This window comes from Castanea sativa, chromosome 10, assembly GCF_040712315.1.
Source record: "Castanea sativa cultivar Marrone di Chiusa Pesio chromosome 10, ASM4071231v1".
Classification (NCBI taxonomy): Eukaryota; Viridiplantae; Streptophyta; class Magnoliopsida; order Fagales; family Fagaceae; genus Castanea; species Castanea sativa.
The window spans coordinates 26,508,837-26,526,251 of NC_134022.1; the positions used below are offsets into that span (position 1 = coordinate 26,508,837).

General features: G+C 35.7%; 1 protein-coding gene across 5 annotated transcripts; it reads right to left on the bottom strand.

Moving 5' to 3' along the window:
• Positions 1–4,957: 4,957 nt before the first annotated feature.
• On the bottom strand, positions 4,958–12,204 carry LOC142613779 (ATP-dependent RNA helicase DEAH13). 5 transcript variants are annotated; one of them, XM_075786274.1, is made up of 12 exons: positions 12,053–12,204; positions 11,573–11,649; positions 11,397–11,454; positions 11,248–11,319; positions 11,107–11,156; positions 10,916–10,976; positions 10,385–10,795; positions 9,391–9,636; positions 9,056–9,286; positions 8,419–8,532; positions 7,085–8,320; positions 4,958–6,546 (listed from the first exon to the last, which is right to left on the bottom strand). In XM_075786274.1, the coding sequence occupies exons 2-12, from the start codon at positions 11,626–11,628 to the stop codon at positions 5,059–5,061; spliced, it is 4,023 nt and encodes a 1,340-aa protein (XP_075642389.1). In that variant the 5' UTR covers positions 11,629–11,649; positions 12,053–12,204; the 3' UTR covers positions 4,958–5,058. The 5 variants fall into 5 exon arrangements, with proteins under 5 accessions (XP_075642389.1, XP_075642388.1, XP_075642390.1 ...); XM_075786273.1 differs by lacking the exon at positions 12,053–12,204 and adding an exon at positions 11,750–11,900; XM_075786275.1 differs by lacking the exon at positions 12,053–12,204 and adding an exon at positions 11,854–11,866.
• Between the last annotated feature and the right edge of the window lie 5,211 nt (positions 12,205–17,415).

Consider the following 17,415-nt stretch of genomic DNA (forward strand, 5'->3'; position numbering starts at 1 on the left):
GAAAGAGACAATATTATTGTAATGTTATTTAAAAATGTTTTATTATGCGTGCGTTTGGGTACAACTTATTTTACTGAAAATTGAAAATTGAAAATAATAAAAAATTATTTTCTGGCTACTGTTCATATGCTTATTTGTACTGTTCATGTCCCATGACATGATCAATGCAATAAGCACTAGTTATTAAAAAAAAAAAAAACCTGAAACGCTAGACGTGCAAAACAAACGGACCCTATATGCTTTATAAATTAATAGTATGAAATTTTTAAATAAAAAAGTTATTAATTTGTGTTTATCATCATATTATTAATGTGTTACTAATTGCATTAATTATTATTTCAACTTGTAAGTTTTTTTTAATAATAAATATAGCAATATCTTCAACATTTTCAACCCAAGAAAAAGGTTGTCCACATTCTTAGTTTTTTTTTTTTTTTTGGTAAGACAACTTTTTTCTCTTTTTTTGGGGCTAAGTGTAAGACATGACATAGATATTGTTCTTTTTAGCTATGAGAATAAACTATGATAAATTATTGTTTTACTAATTTTGATAAGATTTCATCCTTTTTATTTGTAGTGTATAAAACTTTATGACAGTTCAAATTGTTTAGTTTTTAGGATTATTATGTAAGACATAATTAAGTGAAAAATACTAATTGGTATGATTTTTTTCCTATATAATTAGCTATTCTAATTTTGCTCATATATATATATATATATATATATATATATATATATATATATATATATATATATATATATATTCTCCATTCAAGTAGGTAAAAAAGAAAAAAAGAAAAAAAAAAGGATAAATTGTAAAACCACAATAATTGAGTCAAACCATCATTATGCCACGCCCTAAAAGTTTGAATGTAAAACCATTGAACAAGGTGGTTGTTAAAAAATTATTTTTCTTATAACATTTTTTTTTTTTGGGCGTAGAGAAAATTGATGACAAATAGATCGTATAATTCAATAGTTATATTTGCTAAAGGGGGATTCAAATCCCAATTTTCCTAATAAAGGAAAATAAGCTATAAGCTGCAAAGTTCTTACCTAACAAATATATATATATATATATATATATATATATATATATATATATGTATACACACACATATATATATATATATATATATTAAAATTGCATAATAGTATAATAAAAAACTTCATAAGACTTATTCTCAAAAATTATGAAATCTGTAAAAGAAATGATAATTGGCTATAGCATACAACATTCTCATTAGGTAATGTAAAACCCATCAAAATGCAATATACATGATACTATTAACAAAAAATACACAAAAACAGCCCACATTCGGTGAGCCATTTTGCATAAACTTTTACAATTTGCTAAAGTACACAATCACGGTAGCCTTGTGTAAATTTTTTTTATCCATTTTTATTTTGACCCTCATCTCTTCTCTCTCTCATTGTAGTATTAATAAAAAACGAGATATAGTGTGCTATAAAAGTGATTATATATAATAAAAAAAATGGCTTTTTAGTGTCATTATCTCAGTATGAGCGTTGTTAAATTAACATTGATTATCTAATAAAACCACTATTTAATAAATCTTTTTTCACAGAAAGTCAGAAACTATATATTCAAACCAAAAAAGAAAAAAGAAAAAGAAAAAGAAGATAGGCAAATAAAACCAAAAGGGTAAAACTTAAGCCAAATACATTAAGTCCTAAAATTAAATTTAAACAAATAGCTACATTGACTTTAACTTTCATTAGAAATGATAAAATTTGTGTTCTTCATTGGTCATGAAACTTATACCTAAGATTTACTCAAACCAATTAAATTCAATGCAACTATGTATTAAAATTTAATGGTGTGACAAGACATATAGATACCACATTTATTTTCTTACTAAGAGCCACTCTAATATATATTTGAAATACTTACATAATGTGTAAAAAAACATAGAGCACTTAGTACTTGGGGGAGATACCAACTCGGTGGGCGGTAAGAGCCACTCTCCACTCTAATAAGGTGTAAAGAACACAAAGCAGTTTGGCAAAAGAAACACTCATTATGTATTTTAACCACATGACTTATTATTATTAAATAATTTAAACAAATTACACAACCATAAAATTAGTCACGTGATTAAAGCCATATCTAAATAATCATTTTATAGCCACCTAATATATTAGAGATTTAGAGGGACTATCTTTCAAATAAGATAACAGGAAAATTCTGTCCCCCACCAGAATGAACCTATCCTCTTTAATATGAAAGAGGTTATGTACATTGCATTTGGATGATGGTGGCAAAACTGTTCTCCTTTACCACAGTTCAGATGTGACATTTACTCAAAAAAAAAAAAAAAACCTTGAACCAAAATGCTTCCTTAGAGAATTCTTATCAAACATGTCAAAAAATATTGCATTTAGCCTCTCAAAACCCAATTTTATAACATATAACACACTACTTTACAATACCATCTATATCAAAACTTCTATTTTTTTTACCATTTCATTTAAATAATTTTTTTTTTTTTCAATAATTTTTTATTATTTTTCCTCTATCTCCTCTGTCTCTCTCTCTCCTCTATCTCTCTCTCTTTCTCACAGCACCGCTGGCACCAAACTACCAACCACCCACCACCCAAACCACAACCACCACTTACAAAAAAAGAAAAAAAAAAATCACAGAGACACCTCCACATGCACCCACAACCACCACATCCACTCACCACCACCAACCACAGCAGAAAAAAAGAAAGAAAGTAAAGAAACCTCCACTATCGCCGCCACCAACAGACCCATCACGCCGAACCAAAACCCACAGGACACGGACACCACTTTCGTCCCCGTCGTCATCTTCTTCCACGACGCGGCTTAATGTCCTCTTTCGCACCTGTAAATTAAATAAAGACCCACCCCAACCAAATCAAGACCCAAAATCAAATCAAAGATTTGATAGTATGTCGTTTTGTGTCGGCCTCGCACGATCGGAGCCCAAGAAGAACCACGCTGAAAAAAAAAAAAAAAAAAAACTCCATTGCGGCCACCGGACCACAGCCATCGGCATCCCAAAATTGCCAGAGCAAAATCATCGGCGAACCACAGAGAGAAGAGAGAAGAAAGAAGTGAGAGAGGAAAGAGAAAGATAGAGCAGAGAGAGAGCATTGAGTGAATTAAAAATAAAAATAAAAAATAAAAAAAGAAATCGGCTTGGCCTGATGCTCCGGCCTGGGTTTCGTCGGAGAGGAAGGCGTCGAGTAGAGGGAGAGAGTGAGCAGAGAAATGGTGAAAGAGGAAGACACGGAAATGAGAAGACAGACAGAGGATAAAAGGAAGTGGGCCCCACTAAATAAAAAAATAATATCTGTTTTACAATAGATGAACAGTGCAGTCTCAAATATGAGATTGCACTGTTCACCAATTGCAAAAATAATACCATTTACAAGGTTTGATGGAACAATGTTTTATGAAGGTTAAAAATGCTAAAAAAAAATAAGAATTTTCGCATTTAACAAGTTTGATAAGAATGCTCTTATATTCAAAGGCTTTGCGTACTGAATTGGAACATTACTAGATACACACTGCCATTCTCTACCTCCTTTGCCAATGGCTGAACAAGACGACTGGTATTAAGTATATTCATATGACCTAATGCGTCATGAAGTTGTAAAGTGCAAAAAGACAAGTGGCAAGAATGCAGTTTAAGAATCAAACATATATAACAAAATTATGGTAGTATGGTGCTAACCAAATATATACACTCATAGCAAGAAAAGGTCATCAGTAAAAACATAAACAAGTTTCACTAAAACTCGCTTTTCAGAGAATCTAGAGATAAAACAGGACAGTTTAGTGTGTTTTAGCCTTTCAGGTCTTCACCACTTGTCCTAGCACATAAGGAAACCATTTCAAGATGTTAAAGGCTGGTGTCATTTTAATTTTTGACCAGCACTTACAAAAACTCATCTTTCAGCAGTGACTTTATTTCAAGAAATGCCTGTTCAAGTTCATATGCACAGGTTGTCCATGTCAACCCTTCAAATTCTAGTCAAATTATTATATGGTCATGCAATTCAACATTAGAAGCAAGGGGAAGAAGACGACACCTCACCCTAAAGAATCATACATGAAAAGCGCACATCAGCTGACAAACAAAACCGACCAAAGAATGCATCAATGTATGATCATCAAGGAACAGTATAACGCTTAGATGAGCTCAAAGCAAAGAATGTAACAAATACAATGTTGTAGGCTTAAGTCAAGATAACAGGTTTTAGAATTTAAAAATAAAAATAATAATTTGAGGCCCCAATTAAATAACATATAATAAAATTACTATAAAGTTCATCATAATAGCAAAAATAATAATATACTTCATAAAAAGTTAGTATTTGTCACTTTATCATTCATCCATTCTATGAAGTTCAATGTAAACTGTTACAAAACAACAGTGTTAAAGAGACCTTTTTTTTCTTTTTTTTGTTTTGCTGTTAAGTAATAATGAATTTCGTTAAAGAATGTGCAAGAAGGGGCACAACCTAGTAAATGGGACGTATACAAGGGTAGACCCCTACTAAATTTAGCATCTAAAATTCAAAAGATCTAAAAATTCTAAGTTGTGGAAGCAGCCTGCATCCATTCTCAAGACCTTAAAAACAAGGACTTTAATACATCTATAGACATCACTTTTACCTCAAAAAGTGTGTGCATTCTTCTCTCTCTCTCGAAACGCACCAAATCAAACAAAGAGTGATTGCCTTCCTTACTTCGCTGTCATGTTTGCCAAATTATCCCTTCCAATATGCCAATAAGTTGACCACCATCTTCTGTATTACCCATTTAATCCCAAATTAGCATTACATCAAGCTCCACATATCACGAGCAATATCACACTGAAGTAGTAAATGATCCACATACCCTGTCTATTTTTAACTTCTTTAAATTAAAAGATGAGGAGCTTATAAGATTATCTGACTGCACTAATATCATACAGTATAATGAAGTTTTAGTCCAATGTACAGAGCTTCTATCCTTTTCCCAATTCAGACCTCACTTGAGCTCTTTCAGATACACCAAGAGCTACAACAATAAATAATGATACTTCTTTCTTTTAACTCTTCTACTTTTGGGAAAGCGTTCTTCAGGCTCTAAAAGAACTTCAGTGTGCATTTGTGACCAAAGCACTTCAAAATGATTGTGGAAACTCTCCTGAAACCAGCCCAGAATTTCTGAATGCAATTCCATAGGATTCTCTATCCAAGCCTCTCTTAACATAGCACAGCTATCAATTAATTTGGTCTTTAACTTGTTTAAAAGATTTCCTACCCTTTTTTGACCTGATGCCTCTGGCCTCAAAATGCAACTAGGAGGGGATGCCATAAACTTACGAACAGATCTTATGCATGGTAATACTTTGCCTTCAAGCAATGCATAAGCAAACACTGCAACTCGTTGCACATTATCTGTGATCGGCAAACTATGCAAGGGAAGTTCCCATAAATGAGGCCCAAAAGTAGGAATGACGTAACAGAATACTTTGTCAGTATGAGGCTCATAATAAGGCTTGGGATCTGTAAGAGCCTGGGAGAAGGTGCACAAAAACTGAGCATGTTTAACAAGCCACTCTGATTTTACACTAGTCACACCGTGCATGTATGGTCGTTTTGTCTGTATCAATTCACTGTAAACCAAGAACTCAGGGGGCGAACTAGAAACAGATGACCAATGATGCAGGAAGACAGTTTCTTTTACCATACAAGATTGATACCGAACAGCATGTGCCTTTTGGTCCCCTTCAGACGGTCTTGAAACTCGAATGCGTTTGGCAACCCTATCTGCCCATCCAGCACAGATAGCTTGGCCTAAGAGCTCTTCCTCATTCAGTAAGAGAGGGGGTTTATTGAAGGAAACCCTCCAAGCATGCTCTATGTCCTCTGGAGTTCCATGAATCCATGAGAAATCCTGCTCGGTGCCACAAAGGCCTTTTTCAAAGACCAGTTGAAGTAGCTGCCTTCGCAGATTGGACATTTCCTCCATGCTTTTCAGGTGTAATGCATTGTCATTGCAGAATTCCACCGGGCTTCCAGAAAGCTCAAAACACTGCAAAGCATGTGCTATGGTCAGAGCATCACTGCTAGGGTTGGAAAATTTTGCACGCGACACTTTCGAAATTTCTTTCAGTTTCTTTCTCCTCAATTTTTCTTGCTTGTCAATGACTTTCTCACTATCTAGGGTACCGGATTTCTCATCCTGCTCTATGTCATCTTTATTAGTGTGTCTTCCTTCAAGCTCCATGACAAATGGATTTGACAAACTCAAAGCTGCAGCTGCTGCAACTGCATATCCTAGAATCAAATTTGCACGGGCATAACTTTTCACCATCCTCATAGTTTGAATAACAGTAAGGAGCATCCTGGAGTGGCGTGGACTCATGGGAAAACGAGCCATGGCCTTCCCTAAGGGTGTCAATTTTCCATTTTTATCAAGTGCTTCAAGAGCCTTCAAGCAATGCTCTGCTTCAACCAATGCTTTGGTATTGGGAGGAGTTGGAAACGGAAAGTTTTGAACCTAGCATAAAAGAAAGAGATAAACATACTAAAATAAGCAAATTTTCAAATTTAAAAGAGCAAAATATAAGGTAGATCAGGGAGTTGATAATTTCCAAACCACCTGAAGTTCCACAAATCATATCTTCATTTGGTGAAACTATCAACTAAACTAGTGGCTACTGCCTATGGACAAAACAGCAGCAGTCCAAACCACGAATAAAATGTTGGGCAAGAGAAAAGTCAACAACTCAGCAAATTTCCAAGACCCAGTTCTTACCAGATAATACAAATCATTCATGTCATTAATGATTTTCTAACAGTTGAGGAAAAGCATAGGAAGAATAAAAACCCCACCCCAAATATGTTTAAGCAAATAATCAGGTTGACATTTGACACTGGGGATTCCACCAGTAAGTCTACTTTTGCCCAGCAAAATCAAAACTCAACACATGTTACCTGACCAAATGTGTACTATATAGAAAGTCACGCCATCCAAGATTTCAGGGAAAAAAAAAAAGAAGAAAGCGGAGGTAGATCAAGAAGCAATAAACACATACCTTATCAATACCCATGGATTTCATAAGAAGGACGACACCGTCAACAGGCATTTTAGATATTTGAGCAAGAGAAAAGTCAGGAAGTGTATTGGTAAAAACTGCAGAAGAGTAGAGACGGTAACAGTGGCCAGGCCCAGTTCTTCCAGCTCTTCCTGCACGTTGAGCAGCAGATGCCTTGCTTATCCACTGTATATCATATGTTTCCATGCCATTGGCAGTATTGTAGATCTTCACTTTTTCTCTTCCAGTATCAACCACATATTTTACACCTGGGATGGTAATAGAGGTTTCAGCCACATTTGTGGCAACAACAACAAGCCTCTCTCCTTCCTTGACATCTTTAAAAACACGAAGCTGGTCTGCAGCAGACAGCTTGGCATAAAGAGGCAGAACACTCAATGCACCAGCACAGAAACCATTGTCTCCTCCCTTTTTCTTCCCTGTGCAAGTGGATTGGTCTAAGCATCCTTCTGGACTAACAGGAAGAGCCTGTTTGCTATCAGAGACAGAGTTTAATGCAGTTTTTCCAGCCAAAGATTCAAAAGCAGCCTTTAGCGAAGCAAGGCTTGCATCCTCCCCTAAAATGTCTACAAGGCTATGATCACCGTCTTGAATTGTCTGATGTGATGCTTCCCCATCATCAACATCAAATTCCAGTTCACTCTCAGTTTCCGAATCATATGAATCATCAGAATGATCCTCCTCTATATCACACTCATCTTCCTCATAAGAGCTAAACCTGTCAGAATACTGGTGAACTGAATTTCCATCAACTTCAAATGCTTCACTAATATCCTTCATATTCATGTCCTCAACAAAATTTATGTCAGAGACTGCAGTGCAATCATTTTCTGCATCCCCCCTCAAATTTTTCATAATCAGCTTCTTTGAAGCTTTACGTAGCTCCTGACACAAGTGATTGACTTCCCGCTGGCCAGTAACGAATACAAGTATGCCCCCCTGTGGCAACCTCTTGTGAATTGCCAAGACCTTTTTATATGCTTGGCCAATATAATCCACAATCTCTGTTCTCTTTGAAAAGTGTATAGTTACTGGAAACTGTCTAGTGGGAACTTCTATAACAGGTGGAGGATCATGAAATATTCTTCTCCCAGAAATAAAGTCTTCCACTCGCAAGGTGGCACTCATCAGCACAAGTTTTAATGGATAAATCATATTTTCCGGACTTACATTTTGCCCTGAATGGACAATCTGTTGCTGCTTCTCATATTCATGCTGTTATCAAGCACAGGATTTTATAATAAGGAGATAAGATAGAAGAGACAAGTTTTGATTTTTACATTTACTAATGATAAATAATTATCAAGGTTTACCTGACGGATTCTAATTATACGTGAAAGCATTCCAATTAGAATGTCTGTGTTCAAGCTTCTCTCATGAGCCTCATCAAGAATTATGACAGAATAACGCTTCAACAAAAAATCATTCTGCAGCAAAAAGGGTTTTCTTTAGCCACATTGGAAAGAAGGTAACTCATTTAACTGAAGTCTACTTCATGTAAAGTAAAACACACAGGCAAGGGTGGCATGCTAACAGATGGCAAAGCATAATCAATTAAGGTGAAATAGTGAAAGCAACAGATATTGGAGTTTGGTCCTCAGCCCGAAGAACAACTATCAATATCTCATGCACAAAGCTAAAAAGCAGGTAAATTCTACAATTCTCTAAAAAATCCTACCCATACTTTTTTTTTTGAGAAGATAATTCTAACCATACTTAAAGTAATAAATTTTTTTAAAAAAATGTAGGATTTAAATAACCAAGCTCCATCAAAATAAATATGCAATTAGTAGCATTGATTAAAATTTTACCAATTTATCAGCTACCGCTACTGTGAATGCAAATTCTTCTCATGAAAAGAAAAACACATTAATGTCATGCATAAGTATTGTCAAAATTGATCACGTTTATGCATAGTCATTCACATCATAACTAGTCAGGAAAGCAAACCTGAACTTCTCGTAGTAAAATTCCATCTGTCATGAACTTGATCGAGCAACTGTCTCCAATCTTCTTGTCATACCTAACTTGAAACCCAACCTCTTTACCGAGATGGAGACCAAGCTCATATGCCACTCGCTTGGCTGTGGCAAGGACAGCAACACGACGTGGTTGAGTAACTCCAATAATACCACTTTTACCACCCAACTCGCTTGAACCAAAGCCAGCTTCATAAAGAAACTGAACAATGCCAACAAAAAATGCAGCATTAAGATTGTCACTCAAGGGGAAATGTAACTTTAAATTCAGGTGGCAAATCTAACCAAGCATCAAGCAAAACCCACCTGTGGAACTTGAGTGGTTTTACCACACCCAGTCTCTCCACATATGATAACAGAGGCATGATCATTTATAGCTTCCATTATCTCCTGCTCCATCATGACTATTGGAAGATCCTTCCTAGTGTTCTGAACCTCATTGGGCCTAGAAACGTGCACTACAGTTGGGGCAATTTGAGGTCTCTGCACAGGAAAACCTTGTAGATTGATTGTACTTCTGTACTTGGCCTTTTGGCTCTCATCTTCCTTATCCTATCACATGTCAAACGCCCAATCTTCTGTTAGTAAATAACAAACATATATAAAAATTAACAAACAGATATCATGTCAATTCTTATTATTCTGTTATACAAAAAATTATATATTATGGAGGGGGGCTTTTTAAGGTGATGTGCAAGAGTTATAAATGAAATTATAATTTCACGTGAAAGATACATAATGCTGAAAGCATAACATCTTGGTTGAATTCTGGTATACAACAGCTGTAAAATGCAACCAAAACAAATTGAATCCGCAGAGCTTGATTTATTAAAAAAAAAACATTTTAAACTTCCATTCAGATTATCATCTTAAACCATCCTAAGATTATACAAATTCTTTTTGAAGACTCTTTTAGTTTCTCTTATTCTTCCATTTAGAACTGGCCAAGTGGGCTGGGAGATATAGCATTACAATACTCACTCAGTTTGGTGCATGTGCAAACAAAGACAAATACTTTTGATAAATCGATAATTGGGGATGTGGGGGGATTTAAACCCCGGATGTCTCCGTTGGAAACACTAAGAGGTGCCAACCAATGAGCTACATGGCTTTTGGCAACAAAGTCACTGATACTAAATATCATGCTTTTTGTATATACTTTTAAATTTTCCAACCTTTAACAATCCACAATTTTATGACCAAGAGTTCAATTCATGATATCTAAATGTCATATATAAATCTTAACCCTTTACTTGTATATCCATTCTTTAACCAATTATAATCTGAGTATGAAGCATACCATTAACCTAGAGCTTTCACTGCCATCATCTATGCATGAAATGCGCAAAGAATCTAGATTTCCGTCTTTTTGCATAGAAGTGCTGTTGTCTTTGTTAAAAACTTCTTCAGCTTGTAAGCCAACAATGGATCCACTATTTTCACCGCCATAAACTGGCCCTTGAGATGATTCCAAAGAAAAAGACGCATTCTTTAGGGCTTCTCTTTCCACTATCATTGGTTGCAATGAGTCATCCTCACTGAAATCCTGCCCTGATGAAATTTCATCTATCTCGGGTCCAGTTCCAACAGCATCAGCATCATCATCATCATCATTACCCTTCCTCTTGAGTGGCTGGCTGCTGTCTGGAACTTCTAATCCAGCATTAGAAAATTGTACAGCCCTCCTACGTTTTTCCTTCATGGTTTCAGGCTACATGAACATGATACTATCATGTCAATACAATCCCACAAGACTTCACCAAAACATTAAAAATATCATCATTTTTCAATTACAAAGCACCAAAAACATCATTGATTTAACAATACAAACCTGACCAATATCTTGTACAGACTGCAAAAGGGGAAACGCGTTCTCCGGAAGCTTGTACTTCCTGATGGTACAGATTTTAAATTATACATTAAAAATTCCACACACTAGTCAGATTAAAAAAATAAAAAAAAATAAAAGAAAAAGAAAATTAAACTAGAAAACAATCAATTGAGGAAATCATAACAACATACTCTAAGGTCTCGATGCTTTTTGACAGCAGAAGTGTTTTCTCCTTCTCCTCCTACACAAAACAAAATCTAAAGTCAATTTAAATGAACAACCATACACAAGAACCAAAACAAAAGTCACAATTGAATTACTCATCCAAGCACCTCCAACTTCCTTAGCTTTCTCTTCTGAGAGTTGCTCAGCTTCGGTTTCTTTTCCACTACAACCTTTTTGCGCTGTACAAACCAATTGCAAACTTTCAAAAAATTCAAAACAAAATCTAAAACAAAACTAATCAGTTCAATGTGTATACCTTTTTAGTCTTTTTCTTATCCGGCAAGATTAATGCATTGCTATCGCAACCTTCCAAACTATCAAATGGAATCACGAATTCATTAACATACAAGAATTGTTTCTGTTTCCAAATATCAGCTTAAGAGTAATCAGTGTTTTCTTCAATTCATTGAACATTCAAAATTTTAAACTTACCTCCATGAACGTTTTCTATTATTCGATTCTGGCGAATTTTCAACAGACACCTCCATTGGTGCTCTTCTTTGAATAACCTTCAAAAGAAGAAGAAATAAAAAAAAAAACGTGTAAGCATTGTAATGAACTCTAATTTTCATGGAGACAAAATCCAAAAGAATACAATTCGATTTTTACTCCAAATTCAAAGTGAAGTTCTTGTTCGGAGAAGAAGATTCCAGAGATTTTTACAAGTTTGAGAAATTTGCTATTCAAAGTGAGTTTGAGGGTTTGTGCATTACTGTGTTCGCGACGGCGCGAATATGGAGATTCTGAAATTGTTTTTTTTTTTTTTTTGGGTTAGGGTATTAAACAGTTAAACGACAATTATAAAGTCGTTGTGGCTGAAAACGACAGTGCGTACTTGGCGCTTAACTTTCTCAAAACGACTATTTTTTGGGTGAGAGCAGAGTAATACGGCAACAAGAGAGAGAAACTCACGAAGGAGAGAACCAAATGATGATTCCGGTGGCGGTTGATTCTGCGGCGAAAAGGACGGCAGCGACCGTTGTTGGTGGTGCGAAGCAGCGGCGTTCTAACTGATGTCCCCTATACGGTGAAAAGGTGAACCTACTTATTGCTTAACTTTAAAATGTGTTCTGTGGCAGGATACTATTGGTGGATGTAAACATCTTGGTTTTACTACCCCCAATACTTAATGAATTTGAACTCAAAGAGAGACGTGGCAGCACAGTATTGGTGGGGCAAAAACATCTATGATTCATTAAAATTCATTTCAATCTTCTAATTTTGCTTTCATTTTCTACCTTTCAAATTTATTATTATTATTATTATTTTTTTTTAAGAATCAATACCGAGCAATAACATTACTGAACTAGAAAATCAAAAGATACAAAAAAAAAAAAATGGCAGGTGAAACATGCTCCATCCAAACTAATTGTTAGGAGTTTTACGAGTTGCTGATGATGGCATGAGGAAGGAGGGTGCTTGGGCAATATTGGGCTAGTCACATGGCTTCATGTTTTCTCAACACACTCATGACTCCTTAGGCCTAACTAGTGATACTCCTAAAGGCTCTTTGAAGGGGACTTGCTCAGTCTCCCTACTTGAGTTGGATCGATGACCAGTGATGAGGGGCAGCATGTAGAGGCACCTTACTCCACATGATGCCCCAAGGCCATGGCAAAGGTGGGTCATGGTGGGCAAAGATGGGTTTGATGATGATGGGTAGCAGCAGGTGGTGGTGGTGCATGGCATTGGTGGCTTAGTTGTTAGTTTCTTGTATGTGGGATTGGTGGCTTGAGTGCAAAGCAGGGTTGGGCTGCTGCGATGATTGAATATTGTGTGCAAGGCATTGGGCTAGATGGGGCTGGCTGAATGCATGGACAAGTGCTAGTGAGCTGATGACAGTTACGTTGTGTGCTACATGTGGGCATGTTGTGTGAGTTGTGGTGCTGATGGGAAATCTTGAGCATGGGCCAAGCCTCCCCAAAATGTGTGGGAACATGTTGTGCGGGCTGTAGGAGGATGGGCAGAGGTCCTATGATCTGCTGAGACATGGGTTGTGCATGTGCAACATATGCAGTGGCAGTTACTAAGTAGTTACTAGGCAGTTCCTAACTTTCTGGATGTTCAAACCTGTTGTGTAAGTGCTGGAAACGTGGAGAGCAGGCCAAGATAGCATCATTTGAAGGTGTCCCAAGTCAGAACACAAGTGACAAATTGTCCAAGACCCAAGGTGTTACTAGGTAGTAACTGCCATAGTAGTTTAATTCTGTGTATTTAACCCTAAGGCTGTTAGGGGTGTCAACAACAAAGTGTATTTGGCCTTGGAAAAATTCTGTGTAATTTTCTAGGTTTGTAAAAGGGTTTCCTTTGTACTTGAGATTAAGTAATAAAGGTTGAGGGTGGGTTCTCTGTAAATATTGTGTGTGCTCTGTGTTTAAACATCCCTATATAATCTGTTCTAAGTGTTATTGCAATGAGTGTGTGGTGTTGGCTGAGACTAAGTCAGGGACTTAGGGTCATCACAGGCAGAAAAATATGAGTGAAAAATTGACCCTGTGACACTAGTAAAGGTAAACGTTTGGATTTTACATCTTAACGTTTCAGAATTTGGATTTTACCCCTTAAATTTTAGGAGTATTTGGATTTTTCAAACACTCCCAAATTTTAGAGGTGTAATTTGCAATTTACCCAAATTTTAAACTCAAAGAAAAAAAAAAGTCTGCACCATTCAAGAAAGTTTTCATAAGACTTTTTTTATTTTCTTTTTTTCATCACAAATCACAATAATAACAAAAGGAAGTATTATTTTCTAACAACTTTCATTGTGTTTCACGTATTAATCCTAATAGGTCAATACTAGTATGCCACGTAGACCATCAATGTAATGAATGCAAAAACACAAGCCATGACAACTAATGTAGTATCGTGATAATAACACCAAACACTAAGTATTCTAGGCTCAAACTCAAAAGGATGCAAATTAATGGCATCATTCATGTCAGAATCTCTACAAAAATAATATTAATTTCGTTTCGCACTGTTACAATTAAGTCTGATTTTTAATAATTTTAAAATTAGGCTATAGCAACAAAATAAATCGTTGCAATAATTTATTGCAACATAAATTTTGTTGCAACAAGTTGGCCATAGAGGGCTTTTGGGATTGGATCACCCAATTCTTCAAGCTCTATCATAACAAAACTTTCGTTGTAATAAGTTGTCGCAACAAAAAAATTTGTTACAATAAGATATCCCAACAAAAAAATTCATTGCAATGATTATTGCAACAAAAAATTCAATATTTTTTCTTGTAACATAACAGAAGAAGCATACACAACACATGAACAAACCTAAAATTAGGCTTCTGTAACCAACAATAGTATTGTAAGGTTTTAAACTATGTATCAAACATAATTTATAAATCATAGTTAACTTATGCTACTATATGTATAAGCATAGTCATAATAGTGAGCCTATATAGGAGCCAAGTATGGTGCAATGCAACTGTAGTAGAACATGTACTTGCATGGTGGAAGACTCGACAACTCATCTCCATCAACAAAGTAAAACAAACAAATACAACACTTTTCCATGTAATAGGGAACATGAGACATATCGTGAAACACGATCGTAGAGATCCCCTTAGGAATGCGAGGAAGGTCAACTGAATCTCCAATCCTAGGCCGATATTGGTATGCCACGTAGACCATTAACCTAATGAGCGCAAAAACACAAGCCGACAACGAATATAGTATCTTCATAATAACGCCAAGCGCTAAGTATTCTAGGCTCAAACTCAGAAGGATGCAAAATAACGGCATCATTCATGTTAGAATCTCTACAATAAAAAAAAAAAATCATTTCACACTATTGCAATAAAATTTGATTTTTAATAATTTTAAAATTAGGTTATAGCAACAAAATAAGTCGTTGCAATAATTTATTGCAACAGGTTGGTCACCCAATTCATCAAACTCCATCGCAACAAAAAAAATTTGTTACAATAAGGTATCGCAACAAAAAAAATCGTTGCAATCATTATTGCAACAAAAAAAATCAATAAATTTTCTTGTAACATGACGTAAGAAGCATACACAACACATGACAAAACCTAAAATTAGGCTTCTATAACCAACAATAGTATAGTAAGGTTTTAAACTATGTGTCAAACATTATTTATAAATTATAGTTAACTTATGCTACTATATGTATAAGCATAGTCATAATAGTAAGCCTATATAGGAGCCAAGTATGGTGCAATGCAACTGCAGTGGAATATGTACTTGCATGGTGGAAGACTCGACAACTCATCTCCATCAACAAAGTAAAACAGACAAATACAACATTTTTCCATGTAATAGGGAACATGAGACATATCGTGAAACACAATCGTAAGGATCCCCTTAGGAATGCAAGGAAGGTCAACGGAATCTCCAATCCTAATATGTCAATATTGTAATGCCACGTAAACCATGAATGTAATGAGCGCAAAAACACAAGTCATGACAACCAATGTAGTATCTTAATAATAACGCCAAGCGCTAAGTATCCTAGGCTCAAACTCAGAAAGACGCAAAATAACAGCATCATTCATGTTAGAATCTCTGCAAAAAAAAAAAAACTAATTTCATTTCACACTATTGCAATAAAATTTGATTTTTAATATTTTTAAATTAGGTTATATCAATAAAATAAATCATTGCAATAAATTATTGCAACAGGTTGGTCACTCAATTCATCAAGCTCTATCGTAACAAAAACTTTCATTGCAATAAGTCATTGCAACAAAAAAATTTGTTACTATAAGGTTTCACAACAAAAAAATTCGTTGCAATGATTATTGCAACAAAAAAACCAATAAATTTTCTTGTAACATGACAAAAGAAGCATACACAACATATGAAAAAACCTAAAATTAGGCTTCTGTAACCAACAATAGTATAGTAAGATTTTTAACTATGTATCAAACATAACTAATAAACCATAGTTAACTTATGCTACTATCTTTATGAGCATAGTCATAATAGTAAGCCTATATAGAAGAATGAAACACACCAACAAAAAAAAAAAACTAAGAAGCATCCCCATCCCATCATTTGGAAGTCCACTCAATCGTCTCCAAACGAAATGACACCTCATAGGGGCATGTAGAGGCTAGAGCTAAGTATTTCTTAAAATTATCTGTGCATAAACTATAAAGTGCTACTTTATTTATGTTAGAAATACTGAATAATTGTATTGTATTTCTCACTGAAACAATATACATGAGTGTCTTTATATATGAGGCATATGAGTGCAGTACAAGTAAGAGAGTAGTACAAGAATGTGTGTTATACAAGTAATCTAGTTGGGCCTAAAGCCCATAGTACTATACACGTTAACAACCACCCTCAACCTCAAGGTGGATGTGAGACCAGCTTGAGGTTGTCAACTAAATCACGAAGGCGTCCCTTAGGATGTGACTTGGTGAAGATGTCTGTAAGTTGATCTTTGGAGGAGACGGAGAAGAGCTTGAGAGCACCATGAACTAGATGATAACGGATAAAATGATAATCAATCTCGATATGTTTAGTCCGTTTATGGAAGACATCATTGTGAGCAATATGAATGGCACTCTGATTATCACAATAAAGAGGAGTAGCAGAGGACGTAGACACACCTACGTCCTTAAGAAGCCATCGTAGCCAAAGGAGCTCAGGTGTTGTATCAGCAAGGGGACGATATTCTACTTTAGTACTGGAGCGGGCCACAAAGGTTTGTTTCTTACTTCGCCAAGAAATCAAGGAAGAGCCAAGGAGAAAACAATAGCCAGTAATGGACCTGCGATCAGTAGGATCTCCTGCCTAATCAGCATCAGAGAGTGCACGGAGTACAAGAGGAGACTGAGCTGAGTAGAAAAAGCCATGGAAGAGAGTGCCCTTCAAGTATCGAAGAATGTACAAAACATCAGCATAATGAGTCGATCGTGGAGCAGACAAATACTGGCTGACCTGATGAACAGCATAGGAAATGTCTAGACGAGTAACTGTGAGATAAACTAGACTGCCAACCAATCGTCTGTAAAGAGAAGGATTAGACAATGGTTTCTCCCCCAAGAGAGTCAGATGCGCATTAAGCTCAACTGGAGTGTCAACAGTCTTACTGTCAGTGAGTCCAAGTCAAGACAAAATGTCAGAAGCATACTTGGCTTGAGTAATATAAAGACCATCTGTGGAATGAGTGATTTCAAGACCCAAGAAATAGTTATGGTGTCCAAGATCTTTCATCTCAAACTGCTGATTGAGAAAATCCTTGAGTTCTTGTATGCCACTAAGGTAATCACTAGTTATGATCAT

Bases quoted from the DNA above. Each gene is read 5' to 3' on its own strand.
- LOC142613779 (XM_075786274.1), bottom strand. From the start codon at position 11,628: ATGGAGGTGTCTGTTGAAAATTCGCCAGAATCGAATAATAGAAAACGT. The intron at 11,157-11,247 runs GTGCTTGGATGA...TGTTTTGTGTAG, and splicing joins GAAAGCTAAGGAAGTTGGAG to GAGGAGAAGGAGAAAACACT. The intron at 8,321-8,418 runs GTAAACCTTGAT...GCTTGATAACAG, and splicing joins GTATAATTAGAATCCGTCAG to CATGAATATGAGAAGCAGCA.